This window comes from Emydura macquarii, unplaced genomic scaffold (genome assembly GCF_026122565.2).
Source record: "Emydura macquarii macquarii isolate MOO-44397 ecotype Brisbane River unplaced genomic scaffold, CSIRO-AGI_Emac_v2 contig_691, whole genome shotgun sequence".
Taxonomy (NCBI): Eukaryota; Metazoa; Chordata; order Testudines; family Chelidae; genus Emydura; species Emydura macquarii.
Genome location: NW_027130828.1, coordinates 8731706 through 8746225, shown reverse-complemented (window position 1 = coordinate 8746225; position 14520 = coordinate 8731706). Strand labels below are relative to the sequence as shown.

Here is a 14520-nt window from a genome sequence, read left to right as displayed (position 1 = left end):
TATCACAAAAGACTATTCCAGCAAAAAGCCCCACTGAGTTAAGGGCACTGCTTCTACAGTGCATAGTTGAGCAACATAAATTCTGTTCAAGTTTTCAAAGTCCTGGAAAGTTTTGATAAGCAAATACTGTCCAGGCTCTGCTTCTCCATTGGTCGTTTCTTCACCGCCAGATTTTGACACAAATAATCTGATTGAAAAATCAGGGAGGGGAACAGGGGCAAAAAACAGAAAGAAAAAAGGAGAAGTATCTATTTCAGAAGACAGCTACCAAGTGAAAAAGTGGAAGAAAGAGACACAGAAAGAGAAAGAGAAGACCTCTTGCCGGGGATTTGTCAGGGGAGATTTCAAGGCTGAGCTTGAGTTCTGCACACCAGAGTCCCCCAAACAGGTGATTTTTTTACACGTTTACTAACTTTGTTGAATTCATTCCTATGATGTGTCTTCATAAGCTTTTCTTTTTTCTTTTCTTGCCTTTGCAGATATATTCCACCACATGAATCAGTTACATGTGCTGGGGATTGTTTTAGGATAATAAGGTGCTTACATAAAATGGGTCAAACCTTTTAAAAACTGAATTTATTTAACGTAAACGTGCACCTGCACGTACACTATAGAAGTAACAGAGAACGATAACAACAAAAAAAGGTATAGATAAGCTGCCCTTAAACTACTATGCCCTTAAACAAACTACGTCACAAGCAGCACTTATAAGCAGAACTCACTTCCAGATGTGCCCCTTCCTATGTAGACAATGAGGACATATTACATTTTTCCTTTTAATTGATATTTTCATGGTTCCAGATCTTCAGCTTAAATAAATTGGCAAAGCTGTATTTACTTCTATGATGCTATACCAGTTTACACCAGTTGAGGATTTGGCCCATGCTATTTAGTATTTTTGGCTCCAGTTTACCAGTTGACAACTTGTTTTTTCCCCCCTCCTAAATATTCTGATCAGTGTGGCATAATTTTTAGCATATGGAATAAGTGAGCTCCCAGCTCACGTACAGCCAGATCGGTTCAATGCAATGGGCAGGTGAATGGACAAATAACAAGCCCACACAATTGGGGAGCCTATAAATTAAAGGAATATAGGATTTGCTTTACAGTACCTTGTCAAAGCTATTTATCCCTTGACACTTGATCCAATGCCCATTGAAGTCAAAGGGATTATTTACAGTGATTTCAGTAGCAGCTGAATCAGGCTTCTAATGACCAATCCTGAAATCACTTTTAAAATCACTTTGTTTTAAAATGTTTTATTTAATCCAGATGGCAAGTGTTTCCATACACATCATGGGCAAAATTATAATGAAAAATTGCCAGCCCTGGGAAAAATCCTTTTGCCCAACCTTACTATGATAATGAAGATCTAATTATATGTTTACCTCTCCACTAAAAACAAGTACAAATTACTTGTCCTTGGTGAGTAGAATTTTGTAAGACTGGACTAGTGAGTTTAAATTTTGGCTTAAAGACTGAAAGCCTTTTTGAATGCTACGTTAGATCCAAAGTGCCAGGAGCTGTAAAACCCATTATTTTGTTGTCACTCCAAAAAATTAAAATGCATGTGGATGGTGGTGGGGTTTCTTCACAGCGTAGAATTTTCTGTAAGACGGATAGTTCTTTATTTTTGTAAGGTTTGTGTTTTGGTTTTTTTTGTTTTGGTTTCTTTGGTTATTTTGCACCCAGAAAACTGGAGAAAAACTCTAACATCAAATAAAGTTTGTAGGAAGAAAAAAATATTTTCCGCTGGGCTGAGCCCTTGAATAGTGATCGACCCATCTGAAAATATATTTTATTTGTAACTCTAAAAGTCTTTGTGAATTTCCTTCAAACATAGTGAAAAAAGCCTCCTTCATCTTCAGAGTTAACCTGCCAAGTTCAAAGGTAGAGTGATTTGAATTTCAGGAGTTACAAAGGGATGAAAGTCAGCCTCTGAATGGAACATGTTGCAAATATAAGGCCTGATGCTGGATGGTGTTGATTGCTTTCCAGGATTGGGTCCTTAGGGTGCAATCCTGCAAATGCCTGCTGTCAAACGTTTGCTTATTGTTGTGAATAGTCCCACAGAAATCAATATAACCACTCACAGCTGGAAATGCCACATTCAGTAGTAAGAGTTTGCAGGATCTGGGTCTAAGCTATGAAGACCATATTGGTCTCTCCATAACAGTTCTCTTCTGACAGACACAGGAGCCCTTTACCACACCAACAAAGGGCATGATACTGCATTTTTGTGCACTGCAAACGCCTATTCATTTTAGTGCAAATCAAGGATGCACAAGGAATGTAGGATCAGACCGTATGTTTCAGTTCAAACAGAAGCTAGAGACCCTTGAAAATAAGATATTCTAATGGAAGTTCTTGTACAACATTAAGTGTAACAATGTGACTGTAGTGTGTCTTACACATTTTTGAAGGTGCTCTGCAAATATAAATTATTATTGTGAACATTGGCCTAGATTTTCAAAGGAGGCTAGTGATTTTGGGTGCCTCAATTTTGGGGGTCCCAAAGATGCATTAAAGGGGCCTGATTTTCAGAAATTTCTGACCACCCACCCTGTGTAAATCAGGACCGTTTAAAGTATCCCAAGTTAGGCACCCAAAAATCAAAAAGTCCAAAACCACTAAATCACTAGCCACTTTTGAAAAATCTAGAAATATTTCTCCCATGCTGAAAGCCAAAACTGTAATGTGGCCACTCTTCCTGGGGCTTCCTCTAGCTGCTTGGAAAATACAGCGGTAGCCAGCTGTGATGTTATTGTGCATTCCCTAACTATGAATAGTAAACAAGTAACTCTGATGAGTCTGACACCAAATTTACATTCTCTTTTGAACCAAGAAGGCAAAACTGACACATTTTGGGTAATCACTCTTGGCTGATCAGTGAAACCTTTCTTTTATGATCACCACGCAAGGAAGGGATCATCACTAAAGGGATCAGCAAAAACAGGTTCCCTAAAAGATGGGTTATAAACTAAAGGTTGAACAAAATTGTGCTGGAAGACTCAGTGGTTACTTAAGACATAGGATTACCATTTTGGTTGGACGTATTCCTGGAGGTTTCATGACATGATGTAATCTTCAATTCCTGGAGATTCCATGACAATCCTGGAGGGTTGGCAACCATATAAAATAAGACGAGGTGTTGTCTGTTAAAGGTGGGGTCCATAGTGCCAATTTCCCTTGGTATCATGGTTAGATATTAATAGCAGTTGACCACTTGCTACTGATATTCTGCGTTTCAGGTGGTGATAATATTTTTCTCTCACAATCTGTGCTCCCAGCTTTCCTCACACTTGGTCGTGTGAATCACAAATATAATCTGATGTAGTTAATTAAGTACACTCTGGGCTCCCAGTTCCTGTTTTCTCTGTAATGTGGGGTGGGGGAGGGGAGACTTCCTTTTGCAACGTTCACTAAAGATCGTTGAACTAAGCACAGGCCATGATCAGCCATAGACACACTGAGACAAATTTGTCTGTCAGTTATACTGGTGTAAATCTGGAGTGATTCCATTGATTTCCATGGAGCTATTTCAGATTTATACTAATGAAATGAAAGCAGAATTTGGCTCAGTGTATTTAAATGAAACTCTGTGGACCCAATCCTACAAGCCCCCACCACCTGGAAAACTCCTATTGACTTCAGTGGAAGTTCTATACACTGACATGCAGGACTGGGCCCTGTAACTTTGTGGTGCTTAGAAGGAATTTCAGTAGGGAGTTATGGGAAAGTAAATACAAAAACTAGGTGATATGGAGTCATTGCTTGCAGATCAATACTGATGGTTAAAAGACCCTGTCCATTTTCAGCCCTATGTTTGTCCCCCTTCTCACTTTCTAACATAAAAAAAATCTTTTGACCCAAACTTTCTCCTGTTAATCTCAAGTCACATGCAAGTTTCTTGGTAAAATTTGAAGAAAACTCGGTGAGCTATTTCAGAGTAAAAACTGACTAGAGAGTTCAAGATTTGGCCCAAAAGATGGAATACTAAATTACAGGATCCCTGAGCCAGATTTACAAAGGTATTTATGTGCCTAAAGATGCAGATGGGGTGACTAGTGTGATTTACAAAAGCACCTAAACTAGTTAGGCGCCTAACCTCCATTGACTTAAATGGGACTTAGGCACCTGACCTACTTAGGCACTTTTATAAATCACACTATTGGCATCTTTGGCACCTAAATGCCTTTGAAAATCTGGTCCCCTGTCCCTTGGGACATTTAAGACAACACTGGACAAAGCATTAGCCAGTACAATTATATTTTAAATACTCAAGGTTAGTTCCTGCAGTGGGCCCTGCATACTGGACTAGATGAGCTCACACACCTTTCCCATTTCTAGTTGCTGTGTTTCCATGATCCATTCATAACTTTCCCTGGCTGCCCTATCCTGCCTCAGTAAGATATTTCAGATCATTCTTGCTCTACTGGTACTGGTTTTGTTCTCCTTTTTTTTTTAGTAAATATGTACATTACGCTTCAACTGTTCTCATGGGGGGGAAGGGGGAGGGGAACACTTGCCTGTCAACATACAGCCAGGATTTACTACAGACTTTCCAAGGTAAAATATACCAGGCTTTGCTTTTATTGCCACTGTACTGAACAATTACAGGAGAAAATGCAAATGTGCATGCAAATTAGAGAACACCTGATCTCCGTGTAGTGTCTAACGCTGAGTACTTTCTCCATGTTCTCTAGCACAAGGCCAGTTATTAGCTCTTGGAGAGTGGGGAGGGAGTAGGCATGGGTACTACAGATAACAGATGTATTTCAAGGGAATTTCATATGAATAACGGCCTCATAGTGTTTGTTTCAGAGCCAGCCTGTAACCCTTCCCCACTCAACGATTCTACTGTGCCACTGCTATGACTGTCATTTTTCAGCTAACAAGCCAAATCATCATGCAAAACTGGTTAAGAAATTTCACGTGCATTAAAGAGATTAACCCCGCATCATCTCCAGGTTCCCTCTCTGCTATTGTTCAGTATCTCTTTCATGTTGTCTTGTTATTATCATCATTAGCACCTAGGAGTCCTGTAACGGAGCAGGACCCCATTGTGCTAACCACTGTAGAGACACAGAACAGAAAGACAGAGTGTGGCCCAGACAGCTCTCCCTACTTTGTCTTCCATTTGAAAGACTAGAATCATAGATGCAACATGGACTAGTGGGTAGAGCTGGGGACTAGGAGTGCTGGGTTCAGTTCCTGTCTTTGCTACTGACTCAATGTGTGGTCTTGGGCAAATCATTTAATCTCAACGTGCCTCAATCCCTCTGTAAAATGAAGATAATGATACTTCTTTGCCTCAAAGGGGGATTGGTAAGCCTTAAATCTTTATGAAAGCACTCTGAGATTTGCAATCATCTCTGCAGCCAGGGGCAAACAATGTCTGACAATGATATGGTGCTCCTCTTCTCCTGTCCATGGGCTTTAGCCTCCTGCTCTGGAGTTGAGGAATCCATCCCAGCTCATAATTCCCCACAGCCACTCCTCTTCTTTGACTAGCTGGGGGTAAGGGGAGCAGGAGCTTTCAACTAAATTATCTGTCTCAGGATAGGTTGTTCATCCATAAACATAAGGGTTTTATTTCTGGTCATCAAAGCACCAGGAGCTGGGGGGTGGGGGTGGGAGAAGTGATGAAAAACAATTCTGTTCCTCTCCATTATTTATCCCATCCTTCCATGTTTCTGCCCAGGAAGTGCACGGAAAATGCCACGTTCTTTTTTGGTGAAGAGTAAGAAGGCCCATACCTATCACCACCACCACTCTGTGGAAGAGGACCTGCCTGTACCCACATGGGATCCAATACCATCCCTCTGTCTTGGTGAGTCAGATCCATCCTATGGGCTTGCTGAAATACATCAAAGCAAACAGCTAACTCATAGCCACACTGGCAGTGCAACACAGAGCTGAGATAACCAGCTGGGAACTTTTAAAGTAGTTTGCCTATTGAAGTCAATGGGAGTTTAGCATGAATAAAGAGTGAGTGTGAATTGATTAAACAGTGAGTGATGGGCCCCGATACAGAGACATTGGCTTCCCCACTGCATGTTTTCTGTTTTGCACACCCTTTAGATCAAATACGCTGCTGGCATAAATAGATGCAACCCCGTTGAAATCAGTGGAATTGCACTTTTTTTCAGAAGCTGAATTCGGCCTCTATCTATATCTCCTCTCCAACTTGATTTAGTGATTCCAGGGGCAGTGCAGAGACACCACGCTCTATTGGAGGGCTTTGCTCACACATATGAATTTAAAAGCTTGAATAAAAATATTTTTATTGATTTCCAGATCTCTGCCTTGGTTGCATGGAAATCATTGCAAAAGCCTTCTCTTCTGCTTTCTTTCATTTTTAATATAAATATTTATTCCCATTTTACCCCAGAGGGCAGTTTTGGTAAATGCCAGGAAACCTGTGTGAATCTCGCTGCACTTATGTTCAACAAAGGTAGCAGATTCCAGCAAACATCCACTAGCGACCAGAAATGCTTGCAGTTGGTGGCTGAATTTTCACTGGCTCCTAACTATGCTGCCTATATACCGATTTGCCACCCATACACTCTTTGTCTATGCCCCAGGCTATCCATATACTGTCGCTACAGGTATGTCTGCACTGCACCTGCAGGTGTGAATGGCAGCTCATGTAGCTATACCTGCACTGGCTAGCTCACTAAAAATAGAAGCAAGGATGCTAGGGGATAGACTTGAGTGGGGGCTAGGTATATGTCGAGGTACATAGAGTACTAGCTTGTGCAGCTGGTGCTGAAGACTGCACTCTGGCATCCTTGAATCTAACGTGCAGCAAGCACAGATACGTCTACATGAGCTACAAATCATGGCCCCAGCTGCAGTACACTGTCAATGTCTTTATCCACGGTCTGTGCGTTACCAACCACCAGTGAGTTGCAAGGAATTTCACAGCAGGATGGAGAAGTGACAGGTTACCAGTGCAGCCATGACTGTGAAGTATACAGTGGGGGACTTGAGGGGCAAGCTGAAGTGTGTTGCCTGCACTTAAACCAGCCTTCTTTTGTGGACACATTTCCCGCCCCTACTAACCCCCGCCCCCTCCATATTCTTCCACAGCTGTCACTGGAGCAGGACAGATGGGGCAGTTATTCCTTCAGGCACCATTCAAATTCATTTTATTCAAATTCTGGCTCAATTTACAGTTTGTTCTGGCCCTGTCTGTGCAACTAGATCCTAGCCTACTGTGCCCTTATGTGAAGAAGCAAAGAGACAGCATGGTAAATCCCCATCCTTTCGAGAGCATATTGTCCAGTTCAGGACCAAGGAAGGATTCGGCCCTTTCTCTGATGTCTATTAACCTCAAGAAGTTCCAGCCCTTTCTGAAATCTACAACACTCTCCTTTTTCATACTCCAACTCCACCCATTTCCAAGGTCAACCCATTGCTGAGCAAGGAGAGAGGTGAAACCAGTATTGGGCCTCAGTCCAATTCAGACACCTGGAACAGCCCCATCACATCTCCGATTTCTAACTAGCAAAATGTGGTGGGTGTGTTTTAGAGATGGCATGACCAGGTATAGAGAAATGTGAGGGTCACTGACCACTAGGAAAGGAGACTTCTGGGCTCTGTTTCCAGCTCTGCCACAATGTGACAAGCCCATTCACCTCTCTGTGTCTCAGTTTGTCTGTCTAGAAAATGGGAATAATAATCCTGAAATCTCTGCAGAGGACTTGTAAGGCTGAATTTGTTAATGATTGTTAAGCCTGTGGATGAAAGGCATTATACATGTGCAAGTTATTGTAACAAACCCATGGGCACTTAGGATTTTATGGCTGTCACTCTGCTGCTCACCGTGTGCCCCCGTCCTTCCTTCCTGCTTCCCTCTTCCCAGTCCATGGTTTCCACTTGGACATTCAAGGCAGCAGCAATGATAGAATTCAGATTCTTCTTCTCCAGAATGCACAGGCCCTGAGCTCTGGAGCTAAGAGTAATCTCCATTAGCCGTTAGCACTACAGGGCTTCTGACACACAGGTAAGCAGTTTTGATACCATCCACCAGAAGACAATGGTGCACGTGCATATACACAGACACACACATTCATACCTACTAGTCAGTTCATTACAGTATTGGTATTTTGGCAGTTAGAATAACCTTGATGCCATTCTGATCACAGCCCCATGTGACAAGTCACCAGAGGACGTCAGGCCCTTCAGTGCAGAGTTCAAAAGCGAGTACCCGGATTGCCTTGTTCCAAAACAAGACAAGGACCATGCTGGACTGAAGGAAGAAGGTGCCCCTGCCCAGTATCTGAACAGGACATTGTCAGGACCTCCAGCTCAAGGTTAGTTATACAAGGCCAGACTCTCCAAAGAGCTCAGGGCCAGAATTTCACATGGTCAGCTCGTACAATTGGGGCCAGATTTTCAAAAGACTTCAGTACCCAGAAGCTCTCATTGTGACACCCACTGTTTAATCGCAGAGCTGATTTGAAAACCTGGTCCTGAATGGTTCATGCATCGATGAATTTTACGATGGTTGTTGCTTTGGTAATGAGGTTCTCAGAATAAATGGGGATCAAGATATTATTCCAGATTATCTGAGGTATTGGCCAACTAAAGGCCTGGAGATTCTCAGAGCATTTCATCCACTAGCAGAGCACCCATCCTGCTCACCTACACAGCCAACATCTGAATGCCAATGGGCACCAGCACCACCAGCCGTGTTAAAGGGAAGCCTCATGTCAGCCAAGGTAATATGAGTGCTGGAAGCATTTCTCCCCTACATCACTGGCCCTGGTGGCCTTTAAACCTGATGAGCTTGGCAAATGGTTATTACAGCATGGGCATCTTAGAGATGTTGGTGATCGAGAGATAGACCGAGGCTGTTACTGTTACGGTGCACACAAGTCCATACTACCACACCCTTAGAGCACCACCCGATGACAGTCTTCTCTAGTGCCTGAGCCCCTCTGTTGTCTGTCTGTAGTAGGTTGCCTAGTCAGCTTGTATGTAGCAGACCATTGACAGGCACTGCCCCAAACTAGGAAGTACAAGCTGGGCTACTGGGAAGAACTATCTGCCCGGCCTGGACTATCAGCAACGTGAAGCTAATTCAGCCACAGCAGGCTAGGACAGATTTGTATCTAGGGCGGCTCCTAGACCACATACAGCAGAGTTGAGATAGCCCTGCCCACCTACCAAAGTTATGAGAAGGTTGTATTTCTGTATTTCCCACAGCAGCTGTTCTCTCTGTGCTTCTGGGATAGATTTGTGTCATGCCAGACAGCAGAGCCATAGGATTCAAAATGAGACTAGAAACATGTCAGACTCCCCTAACCATTAACTTGCTCTGTAGTTTCCCCCACAAGAGAGAAGAGACAGCAATGAATGCAAAGGGAACTTATTACTGAGGCTGTTGGACACAGCCAAATCCCCCTCGTTCTCTTTGAGGCTCTAGCTCCCAGACTAACTAAGCACGAGTGTTATTACACAGGTTCTCCCTAAGCCCTGGCCTGGGCATCCATGAATAAGGCATTGAATCCTGATCTGAATGTTGTGGCTTACACCCATCTGTAGATGAGATCAGCATTAGAATTGAAGAGCACTGGTTATTAGTCTTTCCCTGTAGTTTTCCTTCGTCAGGTATTTTCATTACAGATATTAAGTAGGACTAAAGTGACTGTGCTGAGCAGGTCTGGGAGCATTTGCATTAGTACCCAGCCAAAGCAGACAGCATGCCAATCTGTTCTCCTTCTTCTTTGCCACCTCAGAGACACCCATCCCAGCTCGGCAAGCTAAGGACTGCAGCAATTCCACGAGCATGCCCACCTTCTACAAGCCCCGTTTCTCTTGGGATGCCTTCCATTCTCCATACAGCTACAGGCAGATGTCTTCCAGCATGCATTCAGCCCTCCTGGAGCGCTCAGTGAGTCTGTATGGCAGCCACCTCCTACCAAGCTCTGAGCCGCCTATTGATTACAGCATCCGTTACACACCAGACATGGAGACGTATCACTGTGTGAAGTGCAACAAGGTGTGTCACCCCACAAAAGCCATAGGGCTGGGGAGGAGCCTGGGGTGATTTTCATCACTTACTTACATCAGTATCCCACAGGCTTGAATTAAGATACAAAGGACCCAGCTGGAGGATGGGCACCAGGGGTCCAATATGGCCAAGGGCGCTGGGACCCTATGCAGGCGATGTGTACTTGGCGCTCAGTGCTGCTCCCCAGCCACACCACACCAAACTGTAGCTCCTGCACTGACACTTACACTAGCAACCACTGTCAGGTTGACAGCAGAAAGTCTCTGTAAAAAATAGCTGGCTCTGCTGAGCAGGGATTGGCTTAAGCCACAGAGTTTGGATATGAATCTGAATCCGGATGTTACCCGAGTTTGTATCTGGAGTTTTGGCTCAGCCCATTGGGAAGGTAAGGCTGGCTGCCATGTTCAGAGCCATCCTGAAAGTTTGGGAAGCGCGTGTGTGGATCCAGGGATTTGGTTTGGGCCCATCTCTGCTGGTAAATAAGAGCATATAATTTTGCCTAGCCTAGAAGGAGAAATATCACAGACAGCTGGCCATTCAGTCTCCTGGCTGGGGAAATAGGTCTGTGAATGGGCTCAGCAAATATGGGCAGCTGAAGGGAAACATCATATAAAAGGAGGGAACTGGAAGCCAGAGTTAGAGACACAGCTGGCTCCTGGGATCTTCACCGGCAGCTTTCCTCTTCCAGGTTTTCTCCACTCCCCATGGGCTGGAGGTCCATGTCCGAAGATCTCATAGTGGGACACGGCCCTTTGCTTGTGATGTGTGCGGCAAAACCTTCGGACATGCCGTGAGCTTGGAGCAGCACACGAATGTCCACTCCCAGGTTAGTATCCAGCAGGGAGCCGATGGGATTGCAGAGTCACCTGTGGCACTGACTTTCCAAAGGGGCTGCCTCCTCTGATACCTCGAAACCGAATCTGGGCAAATTCTTGCTTGTGCTGAGTCCTCCTTGTTAGGTTAGGTAGCACACCTCACGTGTCATGATATGATTTCCTGGACTTTACTTGGCGGTCCCTCTTGAAAAATAACAGGGAGGTTGAGAGGGAAGAGACCTAACTAGAGATTCGTCTGAGCCACAATATTCAGATCTGGAGTCAGATCCAAATGTCCTGAGAATTGAGGGGTGGCTGGATACACATCCACAACTGCCAGGAGGACTGAGGACAATGGACCTCATTCTTGGCTCTCTGCTCTCACAAATCTCAAGGCTCTCCTTGGTAACTCCCTCCACACATCAGAGGTTCATTTGCAATAGTTTCCTCCTGTGACACACCTCCTCCTACAAGACACAGTCTAATGGCTCAGACTCCTGGGAGCTCTTTGGGGCAGAGACTTTTTGGTCCTGTGTTTGGACAGCACCTAGCATAGTGGGGTCCTGGTCCATGACTAGGTGCTCCTGTGTGCTACTGCAAGACAAATAAATAATAATAATAGCATTTCTAGGAGAGAATTACCTGATTTGTTTAGCTTAACTTGCTAGCCTGCCTAGTTTTATACTAGTTTTGGGCTCCATCGCTTCACCTGTGAATGATTAATCTGATCCCCCAAAATTTCATTTCCCCCAAAAGGAGAGAAGCTTTGAGTGTAAGATGTGTGGAAAGACTTTTAAACGCTCATCCACCCTGTCCACCCACCTCCTGATCCATTCAGACACGCGGCCCTACCCCTGTCAGTACTGCGGCAAACGCTTCCACCAGAAATCGGACATGAAGAAACACACCTACATTCATACAGGTGAGAAACCTTCCTGATACAAAACACACACCTGAGCCCATAGCATTCATCCACACACATCTGCATGCACACACACAGACACCTGAGCCTAGTGTTCATGCACACACATATGCATATGCACAGATATCATGTATAGAAAGATGCTGATGGTGAGTCCCATCGGGGCTCAGCGTATGTGTTTTTAATGTTGTATGTATGCCAGAGGGTATGATGGATGCATTCAGACCTGTGCAAGGGGGAGTCCCTCTGGCCCCCTGCAAGGGTTGAATATTCCCCTTTGTGACCCAGTCTGTAATGCCAGGAGGGAGGCGTGAACCCATTTTTCAGGGTTAGAGTCAATCCTGAATGTGATTTGGTTTGTGTTTTGCTTGAGAGAGCTGGGGAAGGGGTGCAGAGAGACAGAGAGTGAGAAAAAAGATGCAAGGACAAAAAGAGTGGTGGGGGAAAGAGCAGAGGGGGCACTGACTGGGCAGCCACACCCGCAGAGAGGCCAGGGACTGGATGGGCTATGCAGGCCAAGCCTCACTCTCAACCCTAGAAGGCCGCGTGGCAGCACATCAGCAAGGCATTGTGTGGCTAACAGACCCGCCCAGCACAAACAGCCACCCCAGTTTGGGTCTGATGGTTTGTTTCTGTCCCACAGGGGAGAAGCCCCACAAGTGCCAAGTGTGTGGCAAAGCCTTCAGCCAGAGTTCCAATCTCATCACCCACAGCCGCAAGCACACCGGCTTCAAGCCCTTCAGCTGCGAGCTCTGTGCCAAGGGCTTCCAGCGCAAGGTGGACCTGCGACGGCACAGGGACAGCCAGCACAGCTTGAAGTGAGAGTCTCTGTCCTGGAGCCCCCTCTCCCAGCCACTTGGAATCCCACCAGTATTTTGGCCTTGTCTCTCTGTTTGGCTTGGGGCACCCACCTTGTTAAAGGCTTATCTCTGCCCCGATTCCCTGCGGGACTGGCACAGCAATGTCATTCTCCCTGGTGTTACCCCACATCCCCCTGCATGTGACCAAGAAAGGCACCGCCATGAGCACTCGCTGTCTAGTTTTATCATAGGCATTGGGCCAGGCTCTGATCTCAGTTACTCCACCGTAAATCCAGACTCCCCTGGAGTCACCATTACTCTGGATTTACACTAAGTGCTCATCTCATCCACTGGCAACACGGAGAGACTCCTGGGCTGATGACACCAGCTGATCAGCAATCTGTGCCAGGCAGGTTCCCTAACCACGTTCTGTTTCGGTGGTTAGGAAGATAAGGCTTGGGTGTGCAAATAATTTGCATTCAATGAGCTGCGCTCAGCCAAGGCAGGGTTCCCACACAGGGCATCAATTTGGGGCACATACACCTAGACTCACATTCTTTCAACAAGACTTTTTGTTATCAAGTGAAAAATATGTAGCACTGTATTTTTATCTTACAATGGAGTTGGAGGGGAGGGTACTGAAAAATCAGACCCTACATGCCCATATTAGTACCACCTGGCTAACTAAATAGATTTCTGAGCTACTCAGTGTTCAGGACTGTGGGGAGTTATGGTTTCTGGTCACTGTGATAAAAGAAGCAGCTGATAAATCCATCTTGCACCCATCACATTACTATGTGAGTACTTTACAAGTATTAGAAAGACAAAGCAACAGTATTTCCTTCTCTCCCTGGCCTAGCGTTTAAAGCACAAGGCTGAGAACAAGAGACATCGGTTCTTTCCTTGGCTCTGCTATATCTTCACTGTGTGACCTCGGGCAGGGTACATCCTGTTTCTTTGCCTCAGTTTCCCCATCTGTAAAATGGAAATGATATTTCACGTCACAGGAGTGTTGTAAAGATTAATGTAGCTAGGTTTGTCAAGTGCTTTGAGATGAAGGGCAAAGTGCTATGTTACAGAGAGAAGTGTCTTTAAATGAGTGTGGCAATGCAGCCCTAACCAAGTCACTTCTGTAATGACAGCCGGGGACACTGTATTTGGCCTGAGGCTGGGATGCAGCGTCGGTTCCTTTGTCCCTCTCTTTACCCTAGCACCGATGAATGAATGAAAAGCCCTACAGTGACTCTCCCATTACAGTTAGGAAAGACATGATGCAAGTGGAGAATTCATTTATTGCCAGAAGGAAAGGGGCCAAATTCTGCTCTCAGTTACCCCAGTGTAAATCCAAAGTAACCGCATCGGCTCTGGCTCAGGATGTGAAGCATAAATGCCTCTGTGACTGTTCTGTATCTACGCTACTTTCCACTAATACGAAATCTGGGGACTCAAAATACTCTCCCCTCCCTTGCTTGTTCATTTACATACGTATTTATACTTATTGTAATGTATATTTTTACTGTAATAAACCAGACTGTAACAACCTGCATGGGCCTGTTAGATTTCCCAGATAAACACTATTATTCCTCTCAGCATCCGGGGGGGATGTAGACTATCACAACGTTATGTGGATTAAAGACACCCATTTCAAGAAAGGCTTTGGGCCAGAACTGGATTTGCAGTAATCTGTCTGATTTAATAGTCTCTCTCTTTACGTATCACAGGAACCTAGTCCACACACCATGATGGACTAAAGTTTCACTTAGGAGGGAAATGCCGGCAAGCATAACTTAGTGGCTAAGGCACACTCAGCTGCTACGGAGAGTCCTCTACTCAGAGCCCACTCACAGACCAGCCAAGAACGCTTGGGTCAGCTTTTAGTCCTGTTCACAGCGTGATACCTGCAGAGAGCCCCGTATAGGCAGAGTACAGTTACCTTCAGCAGGAGATACACTGAGAGAG

General features: G+C 44.9%; 1 protein-coding gene across 1 annotated transcript; it reads left to right on the top strand.

The window, feature by feature from the left end:
- Nucleotides 1-271: 271 nt before the first annotated feature.
- Nucleotides 272-14085, top strand: GFI1B (growth factor independent 1B transcriptional repressor). Its single transcript, XM_067541609.1, has 7 exons — nt 272-388; nt 5705-5833; nt 8154-8321; nt 9750-10012; nt 10713-10850; nt 11596-11761; nt 12405-14085. The coding sequence occupies exons 2-7, from the start codon at nt 5719-5721 to the stop codon at nt 12581-12583; spliced, it is 1029 nt and encodes a 342-aa protein (XP_067397710.1). The 5' UTR covers nt 272-388; nt 5705-5718; the 3' UTR covers nt 12584-14085.
- The last annotated feature ends 435 nt before the right edge of the window (nt 14086-14520 follow it).